This window comes from Rhinolophus ferrumequinum, chromosome 3, assembly GCF_004115265.2.
Source record: "Rhinolophus ferrumequinum isolate MPI-CBG mRhiFer1 chromosome 3, mRhiFer1_v1.p, whole genome shotgun sequence".
In the NCBI taxonomy this organism is placed as follows: Eukaryota; Metazoa; Chordata; class Mammalia; order Chiroptera; family Rhinolophidae; genus Rhinolophus; species Rhinolophus ferrumequinum.
The window spans coordinates 52167775-52185573 of NC_046286.1; the positions used below are offsets into that span (position 1 = coordinate 52167775).

At 40.3% G+C, this 17799-nt stretch overlaps 1 protein-coding gene across 6 annotated transcripts in view; it reads left to right on the top strand.

The window, feature by feature from the left end:
• KLHL32 (kelch like family member 32) overlaps positions 1 to 17799 on the top strand; it is a 194561-nt gene that overhangs the window by 124151 nt on the left and 52611 nt on the right. For 3 of the 6 annotated variants that reach the window (XR_004422616.1, XM_033102237.1, XM_033102242.1), the window contains one exon: positions 10030 to 10245. The exons of 2 other annotated variants lie outside the window; for them this stretch is intronic. Coding sequence is in view for 2 of the 4 variants with exons in the window: in XM_033102237.1 (XP_032958128.1) it covers positions 10030 to 10245 (216 nt within the window). In the remaining 2 variants the exon portion in view is untranslated. The remainder of the gene's footprint in view (positions 1 to 10029; positions 10246 to 17799) is intronic. One more of the 6 variants, XM_033102238.1, reaches the window with a different exon arrangement.

Sequence of the window (17799 nt, forward strand, 5' to 3'; positions counted from 1 at the left end):
AGAGACAATCTCATAATTAGGACAGGGTATCATTTGAAAAGTTACTTTGATCTGAATAGCCAATAATTCTCTTTTGGATTGAAACAAAATTGGGGTAGATTGAAAATATTTTTTTTTCACAGCAGAGCTGTTATATTGCAGTTATCCGTTAATACTTTCAACTCTAGTCATTATTGCCAATTTTCCCACTTGGAAAAAACTGAATGGCTTTGCCTTTGTGTGTATGTGTAGGAAGGCCAGAAAGAGAATGGGAAGCAGGGGAGCCCAATGAGGTATTTGGATAATGTTCAGAATTAGATAGATATTGGAAAGACATGGCCTGTTGTGGTTTCTTAGTTACAAGTAAACAGAAAGAGCTCATGGACATTCTTTCATTAAACTCATACGTATTGAGCATTTCCTCCCGGCTAGGTACCAGGGACACATTACCATCTCTGGCACCAAGGAGCTTAGATTTAGTGGAGAGAGACAGGTCTGTAATTAAAGAGGGCTGACAGTGACAAATACTGTGCTAGAAATCCACAGAGGGCGGCAGGGTGGAGGCACATAGGAGGAAGTGGTCAATTTGACCTGAACCAGGGGAGCTGCAAGGGTGAAATGGGTTCATTCATTCCACAAGTGTGGTTTCAGCTGCTGACATGCGCTTGACACTGTTTTAGGCACTAGGGATACAGCAGTGAGTAAAATAGAACATAGAACATCCTTAGAACATCCTTACTGGGTGCTGGGGAAAAACGCATTATAAATTAGTAGGCAAATGCATGCAGAGGATAATTACTGATAGTGGAGTAATGTGATGGAGGATGACAAGGAGAGGAAGTGGGATGTCCTAATTTAGATAGGATGGTCAGCCAGAACAATGGAAACATGATTCCTCATCCATAGGAATTGTGCGTATACTGCTTTCTCTGTTTGGAACATTCTCCCTGCAACCCCAACACCACCTTGTTTTACAATGCAGGTTTTATTATTATTTAGGTATGTTGAAGCCAACAGATCAGGAGACAACTGCCATTGAAAAGACACTTTGTTACTCATAGTTCCAAAAACCAGGGGGCAAGGGGAAGCACCTGGGTTGGTCCGGAAGTAGAAAAAGAGAGGGGAATGCGTCGGCAAGAGCCTTTATTGTGGCTTCTACGGGAAAGGCAAGACAAGGCAGCGTCATTAGGCTCACAATTGTCTGGTTTGAATAGTTTGAGGAGGCTCTGGGGCTTACAGGTTGTGTCTAGTTGTCTAGTACTGGCCCTGGGATGATTAGGGCAAAGGAATGTTGCCTCCTGAAGTGTAGCAGCAAGATACAAGAGGGGGTTATGGGCCCTGGATTGGTTGGTGTGCATGCAAGTTGCTCTATTGAACAAATTGTTTGCTGTCTCTAAAAATTGGCTCACCCTAGGGAGGGGCTGTCTCTCCCTAGTCAGTGAAGTCCCAAATGGCCAGAGCATCAAGAATATAGAAAACAAGAAAATATAGTTAATAGACATCCCACCCCACCCTTTGCCACGTTAACGTTGCCTTCAGCTATCAGCTCTGTGTGGCTTCTCAGGGAAGACTTCACTAACCTTTTACTCTAGGTCAAATCACCCATTATGGGCACTCAATGTAGTCTACCCTTTGTAGCCTTTGCCTCAGTTATAATTTTCCATTTATTTTTAATATGTTTTAATTAATAGCTTTCTCTTCCAGTAGACTGACGATACATTCCCTGAGGCCTGGAACTTGCCTGTTTTTCCTCGTCATTTTATTGCCAGTGCTCGGTGTGGTCGTGGCAGGTGGTGCGGATATGTAGGCCATTGTAGTGGTGGAGCCAAGCCAGGGTGAGTGGGAGTGTGGCACTGCAGGGTAAGGTCAGGGAAGGTCCAGCTCATGCGAGGCCACGCAGTGGTACTGAGTTCAGACTTTTAACCATAAGCAAATGGGAATCTGATAGTGGGTTTTAAACATGTGATCAGTATGGTCAGATTCTTGTAAAAAGAGAGGATTGAGAGTTTGATTGTGGAGGCAAGGATGGTAATACAAGACCCTATTGCAGGAAGTCTGGATGGGACATGATGAGGAACAGAACGAGAAATGCGAAGGATGAAGAGGGAACAGGACTTGGTGACTGACTGGATATGAGGGAGGAACATGGGCCACCTTTTGGGACCCAGATGTGGGTGGCCGGGTGTGGTCATTCTCTAAGAGAGGGGATACAGGAGAAGGTGCGTGTTTGCAAAACAAAGTTCAATGTGGACATGTTGAGTTCAATATGGCTGTAGAATATCCAAGAGATGTCCTCTTATAGGCAGTTGGGAAAATGAATTCAGAGCTTATGAGAGAGGTTTGGGCTAGTGATATAGATGTACAGTCATTAACAGGTAATCAGTTTGTAAAGCAATTGTATGGTTTTTACTTTGGCTGTCCTCCTTTTCCTGGATTTAATGGTATGGCTTATTTGAGACTTTGATATCTAAAGGGACCACATTCTTCATTTTGACCTCCTTGCATCAGTGATAAATCAGGGTTTATGGATGCCAAACAACAATGCTCAAATATAGTGTTTTGTTCCTTGCCTGCCAAACCTACTCTCTACTTTTCATGTCAGGCTGTGTGGTAAGTGATTTTCATTCATTATCCTCATGACAACCTTATGAGCTGGTTGAATCTCGTATTTTGTAAATGGGAAATAATGGAGGTTCAATGATTGACATAAGGCCATGGCCAACCGTAAGTATTTGGGCTGGATTTGAACCAGGTCTGCCTGATTATATAGCCCTTACTCTTCTCAACCATCTTGGGTTGATTCCAAGTGCCAGTGGCTGCTGATGGTTTGTTCTGCCCCTGAAAGCAATTATTCTTTCCTCTCTATGGCATATAAAAGACTTCTTTCAAAAAAGTCTCGAAGTATGTATGTAAACATTAATAGTGATTATCTCTGAATGGTGACATATGAATGATTTTTGTTTTCCACAGTTTGTATTTTCTGAATTTTATGAAGTGAACATTTATTACTGTTTATAACCAGAAACATAATGGCACTATTTTTATGATCTTTTCCCCCCAGGTACAGAGTTATAGGTGGGCATTTAATGCAACTCAGACATTGCTTCCCATCTCCTCCCATCACATTAATGGAAGTCCTTAAAAGCAGCATTAGAAATGATTATTGTGCTTACACATGGTCTCTTAAAGCTCACAAAACCCATCTGCTCTAATAGGAGGAAAGAGTATTGTAGCATCATGGCCTCAATGAAGGTGGTTTTTCTTTTCTCCCTCAACTTCCCACTTTATACATTTTAACTACTGAGGTTTTAAGTATGCATACAAAGGGAGTGGAAACATTTAACATATATAGAAAGTGCTGGCGATTTGGGGAATTTAATGTTTTTAAGTAGAAGAGAGGAGAAAGGAAAAGGTAAACATAGGAACAGACTTTTAACTGATTTTTTTTTTTGTACACAAACATGTCAGTTCGGTTCCCTTTTGCTATTCATTTAGCCATTGACACTTGTCCATTTAGCCTTCTTAGTTCTCCACTAATATAAAATGCTTTGTTAAATTGGGGTTGGCGGTTATATAAAATTATACCTTTAGGAAACTAAAACATTTCAGGACTGTGGAAGTAGGTGTTAAATAATCACCTGCAAAAGAAACACAGCAGAAAAGAAGCACAATTGTTTAAATCCCCAATTAAGTTTAATTCTCTGGTTCTCCGTAGTTTTGAATTGTCCTGCTTTAAAGTTTCAGGCTTTGAATTGGAAGAAACCGAATATTTCTATATAAAGATGCTTAAGAAAGAATATTTGGTTGCTGCTACGTAATCCAGTCCCAAAGTCTTAGTTGTATACACCTTTTTGACAGGAGACCCAGTGGGGAGAAACTCCTGTTCCTGAGCTGTGTCTGCCCCTTCTTACTTTGCAGAGCTTTGTTGATTCTGCTTCTGCGCCTGCACCTCTCTGTGTGATGTGGACCTGAGCATGTGCCTGGGTGCCTGAAAGGCACTGACACCAACTCCCCACCCACCCCCGCTCCATCACACTTCAGGGGGACTGCAGAGCAATTTCCTGAGATGCTGAAATTGTATCCAGGGCCTTCATGCAGTTAAACTTGCTTCATAGATGTACTGACCATAAGTAACTTCTTCATCCAGAGGAGATGTTTCTAAAGTTTGCTATGGAAGCTCTACGTGCAAGGGTTACACGTACTTTCCTCCCAGAGTAGAATTTACTAATCCTAAAAAGTAAGATTTGGAGAACACATTTAAACATACTTGACAAAATTGGTACTGGAGACAAAGCCTTCAGTATTCCTTTGATAAAATCTGCTGAATGAGAAGCCAGGATGTTTTGGTTGAATGGCTGTGAGTGGACCCTTAGATATTTGAGTTGCAATGGATTTTTGTGGTCACCTTTAGTAGACTTCATTTTAAAGATAAGCATTTATTCCTTTTCAACTGTGTTGGTAAATAGAGCTATTAAGCACCAGAGTCTTATGGCTAATCCCTGAAGCCATCTGGCTTGACTCCTGTTAGGAATATAATGTCATCTCCACCAAAAGATATATAATCTAAAGTTAAAAAAAAAACAAAACAGGTAGCTGTGGTGATGATGCAGCTGTTACTTGGAGAGCTCTTTTTACAATATCTTTATTGTACTCATACATTTTATTATTTAGAACAGCATTATCCAATAGAAACTAACAGGAACCACATATGTAATTTTAAATTTTCTAGTAGCTACATTAAAAAACTAAGAAGAAACAGGGAAACTAATTATAATATACTTAACCCACTATATCCAGAATAATATTTCAACATATAATAAGTACAAAAATTATTAATGTACTATTTTATATTCTATTTTTCTTACTCTTTGCATTTGGTTTATATTTAACATTTATAGCACATCTCAAATCAGACTAGCTGCATTTCACATGCTCAATAGCCACATGTACCTAGTGACTGCCGTGTTGGATAGCACAGATTTAGAACATATTCCTTTAAAATTCCAAACATTAGAGAGACAAATACATTAAAAAAGAATAGAAATATTTTAGAAAGAGTTCTTTGTATTTTAGAAAGAGCTTTTTGTATCTTGTATTGTATTTTGCACTTCTTAAGTTATTGGAAGATATTACTCACACATTAATAATTACAAGTTAAAATAATGGGGAACTAGGACACAGCCCTCTCTCATTCTGCTTGAAATAAATAAATTTTCTATCAACACACCTGTGTGCCTACTCTGACTCTTGCAGCATTCCACAGGAGTCATAGTTCTCTGGGGACATTATTTTAGAACTCTGGCTATGAGTGTGATAACTTGTAGCGACAAGCACAATTCCCCAAAATGAAACATTGCTACAGAAACTCTTTTTTTTTCTTTGTTAAAAGATTTTATTGGGGAAGGGGAACAGGACTTTATTGGGGAACAGTGTGTACTTCCAGGATTGTTTTCCAAGTCAATTTGTTGTCCTTCCAGTCTTAGTTGTGGAGAACGCAGCTCAGCTCCAGGTCCAGCTGACATTGCTAGTTGCAGGGGGTGCGGCCCACCATCTGTTGTGTTGCAGGAGTCCAACTGGCAACCTTGTGGTTGAGAGGACGCGCTCCAACCAACTGAGCCATCTGGGAGTTCAGTGGCAGTTCAGCTCAAGGTGCCATGTTCAATCTTAGTTGCAGGGGGCAGAGCCCACCATCCCTTGTGGGACTCGAGGAGTTGAACCGGCAACCTTGTGGTTGAGAGCCCACTGGCCTATGTGGGAATCGAACCGGCAGCCTTCAGAGTTAGGAGCATGGAGCGCCAACCACCTGAGCCACCAGGCCAGCCCCTACAGAAACTCTTTGAAAAGGAGGGAAGCATTGCAATTGGTTGTCACAATTTCCAAGTCTGATAAAAAACAAAGAACAGTTATAAATTGCTCTTCTTAGGTGGATTCAATACAGAATTATTCAGGATGGGAATCATTTCTGCAAGATTTTATTCCTGAGACCTTGTGTGTAAAACTCTATGTTTTAATTTCATTAAGTCAGGATGGATTGTTTTTACTCAAATATGTACATAATTTGAAGTTTTGTAAAAAAGAGTAGAGTTAGTCTAGTTTGTGTTATCTAACTCTGACTCCCACTTTACCTGCCCTCACATTATATTTAGTAGAAAAAAATTGTTACCTTAGAGCTATAAAATATGGTAACGATAGAGAAAAGATCTTCATTGGTAAAATGTTTCTAAAACTTTGCAAAGTAACATTTCAATCAGTGAACCAGAAACCCCTTTCAATCCCTGTATTAAGATATCTCAATAGATTTTATTTTCCGGTCAATATGGCAGAGTAGGTAAATGCTGTGCTTATTACCTCCAACCACAACCATGTCAAAATTACAACTAAACCACAGAACAACCATCATTGAGAATTGCCTTGAGTCTAGCTGAACCAAAGCCCTACAACTAAGGACATGCAGAAGAAGCCACATCGAGACTGGTAGAAGGAACAGAGACATAGAATGGGCTGGATCTACACCCACATGTGACCATTAAAAATCAGGAGGGATATCTTGGCTGCAGAAGTCCCTCCCAGAGGAGTGAGGGGTCCCAGTTCCACACCAGGCTTCCCAACTCAGGGTTTCAGTGCCAAGGAGAGAAATCCCAAGAACTACTTGTTGTGAAAACTAGCAAAGATTGTGGTTGAGTGAGATGGAGGGCAGCTGCTCTTCAAGGGCATAGACTTACTCACTGACAGACTCTCTCACTCTGAGCTCCAGTGATAGGGCAGCAGCTAGAAAAGAACCAGGGACATAAAGTGATGAACTGAGTTGTCTGACTTCAGGGTGAGAGCTGCAGTGGCAGGGCAGCTTTCTCCTGGATGGAGAAGCTGGTGGAAGCCATTGTTTCTTTGTTGAGCCTGCCACTCTCCTGGCATGCAGACACAGGCCACCACCATATCTGAGTCTCCATCAACCTGGCTAGCACTGTTTATTTGCACTGCTCTGCTGATTCTGAGACTCCCCCACCCAACTTTCAGGCACACCTAAGCTGCCACCAGTGGCTTTTCTGTATAAATGCCTGCCTTAGCTCATGTTTCAGGCTTTCCTAAAATCTCTCAAAAGTTCACAAAAACCCAAACAAGCAGTATCTGGATTCAGAGTATCCAGTACCTTTGGCTGAACAGCCTTAAGCCTGGCGCTAGGGGAAGCCAGCCTTTGTTCTCAGCTTGGCCTCTTCATGCACATCCCAGCACAGTGTGGGCAGTGGCCATCTGCTGATTGTTTTGGGGCTCATACCAGGTGGTCCCAGGCAGGGCACAGGCTACAGCTGAACTTGGCTTACAGTCGGTCCTCTTCCAGGAGGCATCAGGGATGGCACACCCATTGGCCAGCTTTGGATAGAGCTGAAGCATCATCCAGCTGCCTCTGAGGATGACAAACTCAAAGGGCAGCCTGGGCAGGCACCAGAACCCTACTAAAGTGAGTCCTGCCTTGTAGGGTCAGCCCCTGCACAATAGTTTCCCCCTTGTAGTCGGAGATAGTCCTCACAGTCAATCAGCCTGAGGATCAGTCCCTCCCACTGACAAGCAGAGAGCATCCAAGGCTCAACTACAATAGGAGGGCGCACACAATACACAGAAGGGACATACTTGGAGTACCTGGCTCTGGTGACTAGGGAGACTACGCCACTAGGCCCCACAGGACACTTACTACATAAGGCCACTCTACTAAGACTTGGAAACATAGCAGCTCTACCTAATACGTAGAAGCAAATACTGGGAGGAAGCCAAACTGGGGAGTCAAAGAAAAATCTCCCAAATTAAAGAACAGAACAAAACTCCAGAAAAAGAACTAAACAAAATAGAGATAAGCAACCTACCAGGTGCAGAGTTCAAAACACTGGTTATAAAGATGCTCAGTGATCTCAGGAAGAACTTCAACAAAGAGGTTGAAAACATAAAAATGGAGATAGAAAACATAAAAAGGAACTAATCAGGAATAAAGAATATAATAGCTAAAATGAAAAATACATTAGAAGGACTCAATAGTATGTTAGATGAAGCAGAGGATTGAGCCAGAAATTTAGAAGATGAGGTAGCAGAAGACACCCAATCAGAACAGCAAAAAGAAAAAAAGAATCCAAAAAAAATGAGGACAGTTTAAGGAGCCTCTGGGACAATATCAAGCATACTAACATTCACATCATAAGGGTACCAGAAAAAGAAAGAGAGCAAGGAATTGAAAACCTATTTGAAGAAATAATGAGAGAAAACTTCCCTAACCTGGCAAAGGAAATGGATATTCAAGCCCAGAAAGTGCGAGCAAGATGAACCCAAAGAGGCCCACATCAAGACACGTTAAAGTTAAAGACAAAGACAAAATCTTAAAAGCAGCAACAGAAAAGCAATTAGTTACCTACAAGGGAGCTCCCATAAGACTATCACCTGATTTCTCAACAGAAACTGTGCAGGCCAGAAGGGATTGGCACAAAATATTGAAAGTGATGAAAAGCAAGGACCTGCAAGCAAAATTACTCTACCCAGCAAAGCTATCATTTAGAATCAAAGGACAGATGAGATGAAGAGCTTCCCAGATAAGAAAAATCTAAAGGAGTTCGTCTCCACCAAACCAGTATTGCTAGGAATGTTAGAGGGACTTCTTTAAGATGAAAGAATAATAAAAAATATGAATAATAAAATGGTAACAATTATGTGTCTATCAACAATTACTTTAAATGTAAATAGATTAAATGTTCCAATCAGAAGACATACGTGGCTGAATGGATAAGAAAATAAGACCTCTACATATGCTGTTTACAAGAGACTCATTTCAGATTGAAAGACACACACAGACTGAAAGTAAAGGGATGGAAAAAGGTATTTCATGAAAATGGAAACATAACAAAATCTGGGTTAGCAATACTTATACCAGACAAAGTAGACTTTAAAACAAAGATTAACAAGAGACAATGACCAAGTAATCCCACTTCTGGGTATTTAGCCAAAGAAACCCAAAACACAGCTTCGAAGGGATGTATGCATCCATATGTTCATTGCAGCATTGTTTACAACAGCCAAGAAATGAAGCAACTTGGGGGTCCCTGAATGGATGAATGAATAAAGAAGAGGTGGTACATATATACAATGGAAGGTTACTCAGCCATAAGAAAAGAATGAAATCTTGCCATCTGCAACAACATGGATGGACCTAGAAGGTGTTGTGCTGAGTGTAGTAAGTCAGAGAACGAAAGACAAATGTCATATGATTTCACTTATAAGTAGAATCTAAAGAACAAAATAAACAAAACAGAAATAAATTCATAGCTACAGAGAGCATTTTGATGGTTGCCAGATGGGAAGTGGTTTTATGGGGTGAGTGAACGGGGAAGGGATTAGGAAGTACAAATTGGTTGTTACACAGTAGTCATGGGGATGTGGAGTATAGCATAGGGAATATAGTCAATAATAATATTGTAATAACTATGTATGGTATTAGACGGATACTAGAATTATTGAGGTGATAGATGGGTTAGGGGATAAGGGGCAGGGTGAAAGTGGTGAAGGGATTAAGAAATACAAATTGGTAATTACAAACTGGTCATGGGGATGTAACGTAAAACGTAGAGAATATAGACAATAATGTAGTAATAACAATGTGTAGTGCCAGGTGAGTACAAGACTACTCAGGGGGGTCACTTCTTAAATTACATGAATGTCTAACCACTATGCTCTACACCTGAAATTAGTATAAAATAATATTGAATGTCAACTGTAATTGAAAAATTAAAAAGGGGGGGAAGGTGAAGTGGAATGAAAAAAACAAATTTAAATATATGGCTTTTAAGGGGAAATTTGAGGAGAAATGATGAATTCTAGAAGAGCAGTTCTTTGTCCAGAGCCTTATAATTGAAAGTTTTCTTAAACATTCTCAATTGAGTGCAGTCCCATTTGTCCTACTCCTGTCACGCAAACCTTAGTGAGTCAATCTGAATTTCTTGCCTGCTCTTTCTTGGATTGATTTCTAAGAGATCTTTTTTTTCCCCCATTTTTATTTTTATTTTTTTTGGCACCCAGGAATTAAATAGCTTTAATTACTTGGATCTGTACAGACTTGCTGACCTCTTTAACCTCACTTTGTTGGAGAAGGCAGTGATCGATTTCTTAGTGAAACATCTCTCTGAACTCCTGAAGAGTCGCCCCGAAGACGTTCTAACGCTTCCTTATTGTCTGCTTCAGGAGGTCCTGAAGAGTGACCGCCTGACCTCCCTGAGTGAAGAGCAGATCTGGCAGGTAAGGGCACTCTGCATGGGTCTCTTATGGCGTGGAGAGGGCATGGAATGAGTATAAGTTAAAGCACGGAGGAACAATGACAAGTATTTTGTTTGGTTTGGTCCTCATCGGACTTGAAGTCATGCTCCCTTGATGGCCAAGTGATTGGAGAACACCAGCCCTTGAGGCTTGGAGGCCTCGGCTGGCTCAACTTCACTGAGGGATTCGCAGGTGAGATTCCTTAGACCCTCGCTGTGGCTTCCCAAAACCCTAAGGGGGTTATATCAGAAAGAGTCAAGGGTTCTTTTTTCTTCCGATAAAAATAGTTCCTGAATATGAGGAGAATGGAATTGTCAAGGTCTATTTATGCAGATTTAAGACCAAATGGAATCACAATAAATTCTGGGCTTTCCTATAAACAATTCGGGAATATTTCTTTATTGTAGCAGAGAACAGCTGAGACCTCAAATGAAACGAAGCTCTTCTTGCACTGCAGTGGAAAAATCTCCCCCCCTTACTGCGTTCTGCATTCATTGCTCTTTTCCTAAGCTCTGCCTTTTCGCCTGACATAGCATTCTTTTCAAATACCCTTTGTCTCAGAACAGGAGAATGTTTTGTTTTCAAGTTGATTATTCAATTTAAATCCTTTTTCTGCCCATCTGCAGTGACTATCTTTGAACAATCCACATGGTGTCTTTGGGAAACAGTCAGAGCCCTCCTTTACCACTTTGTCTTACACGTCCATCTCACTCTCTGAAGCACTGGCTGGTCATATTGTTACTTCTAGGGCATCATACCTTCAAGATTTCATGATTATTTGAAAAATATTTGTTTACAGAATATAAGGGAAAATAGGAAGTCTTCTATTAACTGATAAGGCAGTGAATTCCTGGTATCTTATAAAATGACATTCAGAGACTACTCTAATTCTGGCCAAAACAGAGTCAGAAGTAGCTGTTAATAATTCCGCATCTGACTCTGCTGGTGGATAATTTTCCTGATCTCTTCCTCCCTTCTTCCTTTTTTTGTATTACTTTAATCAGCAACCTACACTGTTGCTTCCACTACTGAGGGTAATGAGAGCTACGTGTACTGAGGGCCTTCCGGGACCCAGGCTTTTTGCAAACATATTGACTTAGCACAACAAGCCAGAAGGATGGCTGTTATCACCCCACCTACCAGATGAGCAAAATGAGGCCGGTGTGTCTTGCTTAGGGTTACAGAACAGAACCAGCCTTCAAATCCAAGTCTCCTGACACTTGCCATCATCACATTGTCTTGACAAAGAAAATATAAGGAATGAAAAACAAGCCCTCAACTTTTTTTTCTGCTTCTTAGGTATTTCTCATCATGTTTATTCAGGCAGAGGTCAAAAGTGTTGGTGAGAATGAATTTTGGGTACGCATTTTAATTATTTGTTGTTCTCCTTGCAAACACAAATCATCAAAATTTTCTGGTCAATTCAAAGTCGGAAATTGCCAAATTTGTCTTCACTTCCCAAAGGGAAAAAGAAAGACTTGGAATGAATTCTGCATTTAATTGTTTATAACTGAATTGGGATCTGAACGAACCATCCTAGTGGCTTCTATCTCTTTTTGTGATGTGGCTGAAGGCACTGCCAGTAATGAACATGGTAGCGTGGAAATGTCTGCGTGTCCAAAAAATTCCATACTGTCCACTTAAGAGTTATCATAATTGCCCCTCTAAAAGGTTACTGATACTATAATGTAGGATTTTAAAAACTGCTTTCTGCTGCAGGCAATATTGTTTTTATACCTGGTCCTCAAGAACGAATTAAAAAGACTCACATAAATATGATCAGTTTGGGCATTCAACAAGCAATAAGAAACTGTTTTTGCTTTCTCTTAGTAAATAAGTAATTCCCTCATACTCGGCCCAATGGAGAAAAATCAAATCAGACCAGGTATATTGCCTCAAGTATAGTTAAGTTCATCATTTTTGCTGAGGTTATACTAGTAATGCAATATACCATGGAAGAATCTAATATTCTGCCCAGGGTGAAGATTGGGTATGCCGGCGGATTAGTGTCAGGGTGCTTTAGAGAAGTGAAACTTGATGGACAGGCTGGAGACAGATCTACAGAATCTCATTAAATTGCTGAATTGTTCATTATGGAGCGTTCTCACTGTAATAAAGTGCTCATTGACTTTGACAAATCCCCATCCCATGTCTTAAGGAAGAACAGCGAAGCGAGAGGTGTTGGGGAGGAGAAAGGAAATTGGCACAAAGTCAGACAGGTAATAGAAAAGTGGATGGAGGGTAGTGCTCTTTGATTAATATGTACAACTAGTAACTTATGGGAGAGCCCAGGAAACACACACACACACACACATCCACACACATGCACACGTTTACACATGTGGCTCTTCTACAATCTACAATCTGATTATGTAACCTGGGACATTGCCTTTATTTTGGTGAAAGGCCTAAATTTCATTATTCGCTGGACTAGACGCAGTGTGGATCTGAAGATGTGTCATGAGAACCTTCAAATAATCCTCACTAAACAAACTCTTTTGCCTTTTTCTTGCTGTCCCTCATCTAATCCCTTTCCTGATAAAATGTGCTGCAGGCCATAAAAACCATTCAGTGGATCTGGAAAGCTGTGAAATCCCCCAAGATCATGACTGCTATCTGCTCCTATTTTTTTTTCATCTGACCTTTTCAAACTTTATCTTAAGTCTCTTCTTTCACAGAGGGCCTCTTCATCCCCTGTAGACAATTTTTTTTCTCCCTTCCATTGCCTGAAACTATTTGATTTATTAGTGAACTTCCCTTTATAGTCTCAGTGATGTAGATACTGCACCATATACACACGTTAATGGATAAGGACATAGAAGACCTCTGAAAAAAATTTTTTTTTAATTCTGTTCAGTTCAGCTCAGTAATTTGGTCTTATAGTTTCAAGGCCAGCAATTTCTCAGGTTCCACATGAAGGACACCAAATTGGTTATGGAACTCAAAGAAAGAGGAGGCTAAAATGAGCAAAACAGGCTGAAGAGGAAGCATGAGGCATGAGGTCACTTGCATTCGTGACCTAGCAAATCTCCACCAGTTTTATTTTGCTTTCAGGTGTTAACTCTAATTTAGGACTTTGTTTCAATAGGGCCCTGTGAAATTTCTCCTGTTAGATTCAACATGTAGTTTCAGATGACTGAGCAGGGGCAGTAGGGGGTGGAGATCCAACTATAAAACTTAGAGTGGAATAGTGAAACAATTCCAAAGGGTCTGTGTCCATTTTCATAGGACGCGCTGGCTAATCTCAGTTTTCTTCTAAGGAAAGTGCAGTCTCTGCCTTTTCTACCTCAGATCCTCTTTCACCAGAATGCAGTGGAGATGACTTTCCATGGGAGTATAGTTTGTAGAAGAAGCTTGAATATAATGTAAATTCTTATATTTGTTAGTGTAGGGAGAAGGTGTGGCTCTCCATCCGTCAGTATTTTTTGAGAGCCTACTAAATGCCCAAGAACACGCTGCAGCGTAAGGCAGAGTACAGCTTTGCTAATTCCATCCCCCCTCTCTGTCCTCACCCCAGCTGGGGTGGGGGGGTCCTTATGATTTTAAACCACAGTTCAGCTCTCTGGATTATTATTTCTTCTCTGAAATGGCAGAAACAACAAGGATATGTTTAAATGGATAAATATAGTTTGTGGAAATAAAAATGAGTATTTCTTAAGTGCCTAATACGTGCTATGCACAGTGTTAGAAGCTAGATCCTGGGATAAAAAGGTTTATCAAACTGTTTAATTGTTCACATAGACAGATTTAGTTTAGTGTCATCTCTGAATGTGGAGAAGGTTTCTTTTCCTTAAATTATTAATTTAGTAGCTGTTTCCTACTTTTAGTGAAAAAGGGCTTATTATTTTTATAAGGACAATCCATATGTCAGTAGTTTTCTTCCCTTTTAATCTTGGTTTGTATTTTGAGCCTAACTTTGTCTGAACTTAATGGTTAATAAGACCAAACAAGTCAGTGGTTACATGGCTGATGTAGAACAAGATCAGATCTTAGAAGCCTGCTTTGTCCTAGTCATATCCCATTTTAGTGGCAAGAGGGACCAAGTCACCTGGTTTGGAGCTGGGGGGCAATCGTGTTTGCACTTGTCTTTGCTTATATGTCCCCAGAGGCAGAGGCTGTAGCGCCTGTCATGTTTATGTTGAGCACCGCCGTGTTATTCTCTTACACTCTTATCAATAATAGATAAAAACAATAATGTAGAGTTTTCATATTAAAATGTATTGAATGGGTAATAAGACATCCTACTATTCCTACATAAGGCTGTATTTATTCTAGGGACGTAGGTATACAGAGTGAGTTTGGCCTTTTAAAACTACATTTTTCCTTGTGTTTTTGTTGGAAATTTGCATCTGTATGTCATACTGCTAATAACATACTGATTTTGTATCTTTAGAGACCTAAGTCAGGTCTTGTTTAGAGGAGTCAACAACCTCAGATGAAGTGGGTTTTTGGTGAGCCCTCCCTGGGCTTTTATCAGCACCACAAAACCACCCATATTACAGTTTGATTTAATCATGTTCCTCAAAAGGAGTTCCAGGAGGTGAACCCAAACAAAAAGCTACTTTCCCTTTGTAGTTGGAAAACAGAGGACACCAGTAATGTACTCAGCTTTTGTCTTTTCTCTCTTCGATGATAAATTGACCCAAATACACCTCTGGCCAGTGGAGAAGCAGGAACTGCAAAGAGTACTTAATATATGCCCAACGATACTGTCATCATACTGCATGTTTGAATATCACACCACGGTTTGAGAATGCTTCTGCATTCATCATTGCTTTGTTCTCCTATGGTACAAATGGGGAAACTGAGTTACCACAGTTCAAAATCAAATTTATGTCTTCTAATTTTGGGGCTGTTTCCACTTTGGTTCGCAGCTTCTTAATTCATAATAGAAGCTCAAAGTACTAGGGAGTGGTGGACACAGAGGTGAATTAAATTAATCCAGTAACTTTAACGAGATTAGGAAGGGCCTGTCCATTCCTGTTCTCGGGGGGAGTGCCCACAGATAGATAGGATAATGGCCAACTCTGCCTGCCTCCATGTCTTTGTCATGTTGCTGTGCTGATTTCTAACTCTGTGCATTGTGACATGTGCTTCATTCATTCTTTCATTCATTTCAAACAGTTACTGAATATCCACTGTGCCCAGTCATGTGCATGCAAGCATTGCTATTTCCTGCTGTGTGATGGCTTCTGGGCTGTCAGTAGTGGACAGGACTGACGTGGCCCTGCTTTCATGGATCTTAGAATCTGACGTGGAGCTGGCCACTGCTACTTCTCCCCACCATGCCTGATTGCTTCTCAGTGGGGACTGACTTGTGCCGACTAGTTTAATGATTTCTTTGCTAACTTTGGGCATGTTGCGATGATATGGGTACATTGGAAAATGAAATGCTTTTGTTTGGACATTTCAATACCACCCAGTGTCCCTTTCCCTTTTCTTTGGTGCTTTACTCATTGTTAATTCTTGTTCATTGTAGGTACCCTCTAAACAGTTTTGCAAGCCATCATCCAACCATGTGGTACAGTCCAAGTCTTAAAGAAATCAGACTGTGGGTGGTCACTTAATAAAAACTTCCATGAGTAGTGTTCTCATTTTTAACACTTGATAAATAGACATGGAATAAAATACTGTGGCCTGAGACCTCTTATCCCCAAACAAAATTGTAACCTTTCATCATATTCCTGCCCTGCCTCAATTCCATTTCATATATGCATGTGTCATTACTATTTTCTTCAGACAGGCACTTTCTGGGCATCTTCACGATATCTTGTTTTATTTTTTCACTAACTATCCCTTAAACTAAATGTGTGCCGTTTCTCGATTTTTTTCCCGAAACTTTTGGGAGCTCCTCCCAGCTGCATACAACCTTTTCTACAGATGTGATGAGCGTATCTCCATTTCCATCTTAGTAGATGTTAGTGAAGAGAATAAACAGAGGCTCCTTTGCATCCCAAACAGTGCTGTGCCCAGAGGATGTTTTATCCTCGTAGGACCCCCAAACTGGACTCGGAGCAATGCTGCTATTTCAGGGCTTGGTGCTCCAGTGAGTGTGTATTTAGTCATCCGTCCTGATCTATCGGCGGCTAATTCCTCTGTGAGGACTCATCCCTGAGGAGCCTGACTGGTGCCTTGCTGTTTGTCTAGGCTGTGTGCCTTTGTGAGACCTCCATTTTACTGGGACTTTGCATCAGCTAATCCTCAGTGTTAGAGCTGTTTGCTGTCAAGTAGCTGTGAGGGGCAATGATTACCAGAAATTACAGGAGACCAAACTCGTATTCATAGGCTGCTGTTCCCATGAGTTAATAGTTTTTTTTTTCCTTCTTCTTCTTCTTTTTTAAATGAGTGAAACAGAACAACAAGGTGATTTATGAGATATGACATATTTATGTTCTCTGCTTCTAATTTTCATTGTGATTCATGTTGTTTCTAGACTGATATTTTTGTTGGTGCTGCTGTGAGAAAGAAAATGACTGGAGAATATTACTTATGCATTGGTGGCCTGCAGTAATATTGCTGCTACCTGGGTTATCAGGGATTTAAAAATAAAATGCAACTGTAAGCTATACATGAGGTAGAAACCCTGAGGCTAGGAACAGAATTTCATCAACAATAACAACAACAATAACAATTCTTTACAATCCTGGAGCGCTATATAATTTTAAAGCATTTTTACATACATCATTTTACTCGAGCCTCTCATCAGCCTTGTTAAGGTTGATAAGGCAAGTATTACCCAAATTTTAAAAAATGAAGAAAAGAGAAGATCACAAAGGTTAAATGATTGACTCACTTTACAGTATAGATTTCAGCGTAGGTCTCACTGTATTTTCTTGAAATACACCGAGTCTCTAAGAAAACAACCTCAAAGTATCGGATACATCTTCTCATAAGTCAAAGAGGTTATGTTACTCTATAATGAGAGAGCGAGCAGTATCCATTTCCTAATAAACTAACAATTTTCATTTTCACCTGTTGTGCAGCTTTGTGGGAAGTTGCAAAAATGACTCCAATAAAAGTAGTACAGGAAGATGTTGCTGAGGGTCTTTTTTTATCAGTGCCTGGAAAATTGGTGCTCTAGTATTTTGATGAGGAAAAATGGATGGAGAATTCTGACGGAGGTAGGGAACAGCTCTTCATTCCTTCAGGGTACAAGATGATGAAGTATACAGCAGGAAGAGAAGGCCCATAAGGGAGGATCACTTTAAAATCCTATCAAGATATTTAAAACAATGTGGAAGAGAACCTGGAGCACCGTTATTTTTTGCTGCGGCTATGTAGACTGTGCAGAGGAAAGTCTGCAGGCGTTGTTAGAGATTGCATGGAATGAACAGACACGATTAGTTATTATGTCTTCATTTTATACCCAATATATTGAAAATTTAGAAATTTATGCAGCAGAAATTGATAGTTGGGTGATGGCCTCGTATGGGGTTTCAGAGAAAGGGAGTATTGACATAAGAAACGTCCAAACCTGTAGAGAATTCTTGTACGTTTCTCTGAGCCAAACTGACAACATTGCCAGGAAGCAAGATC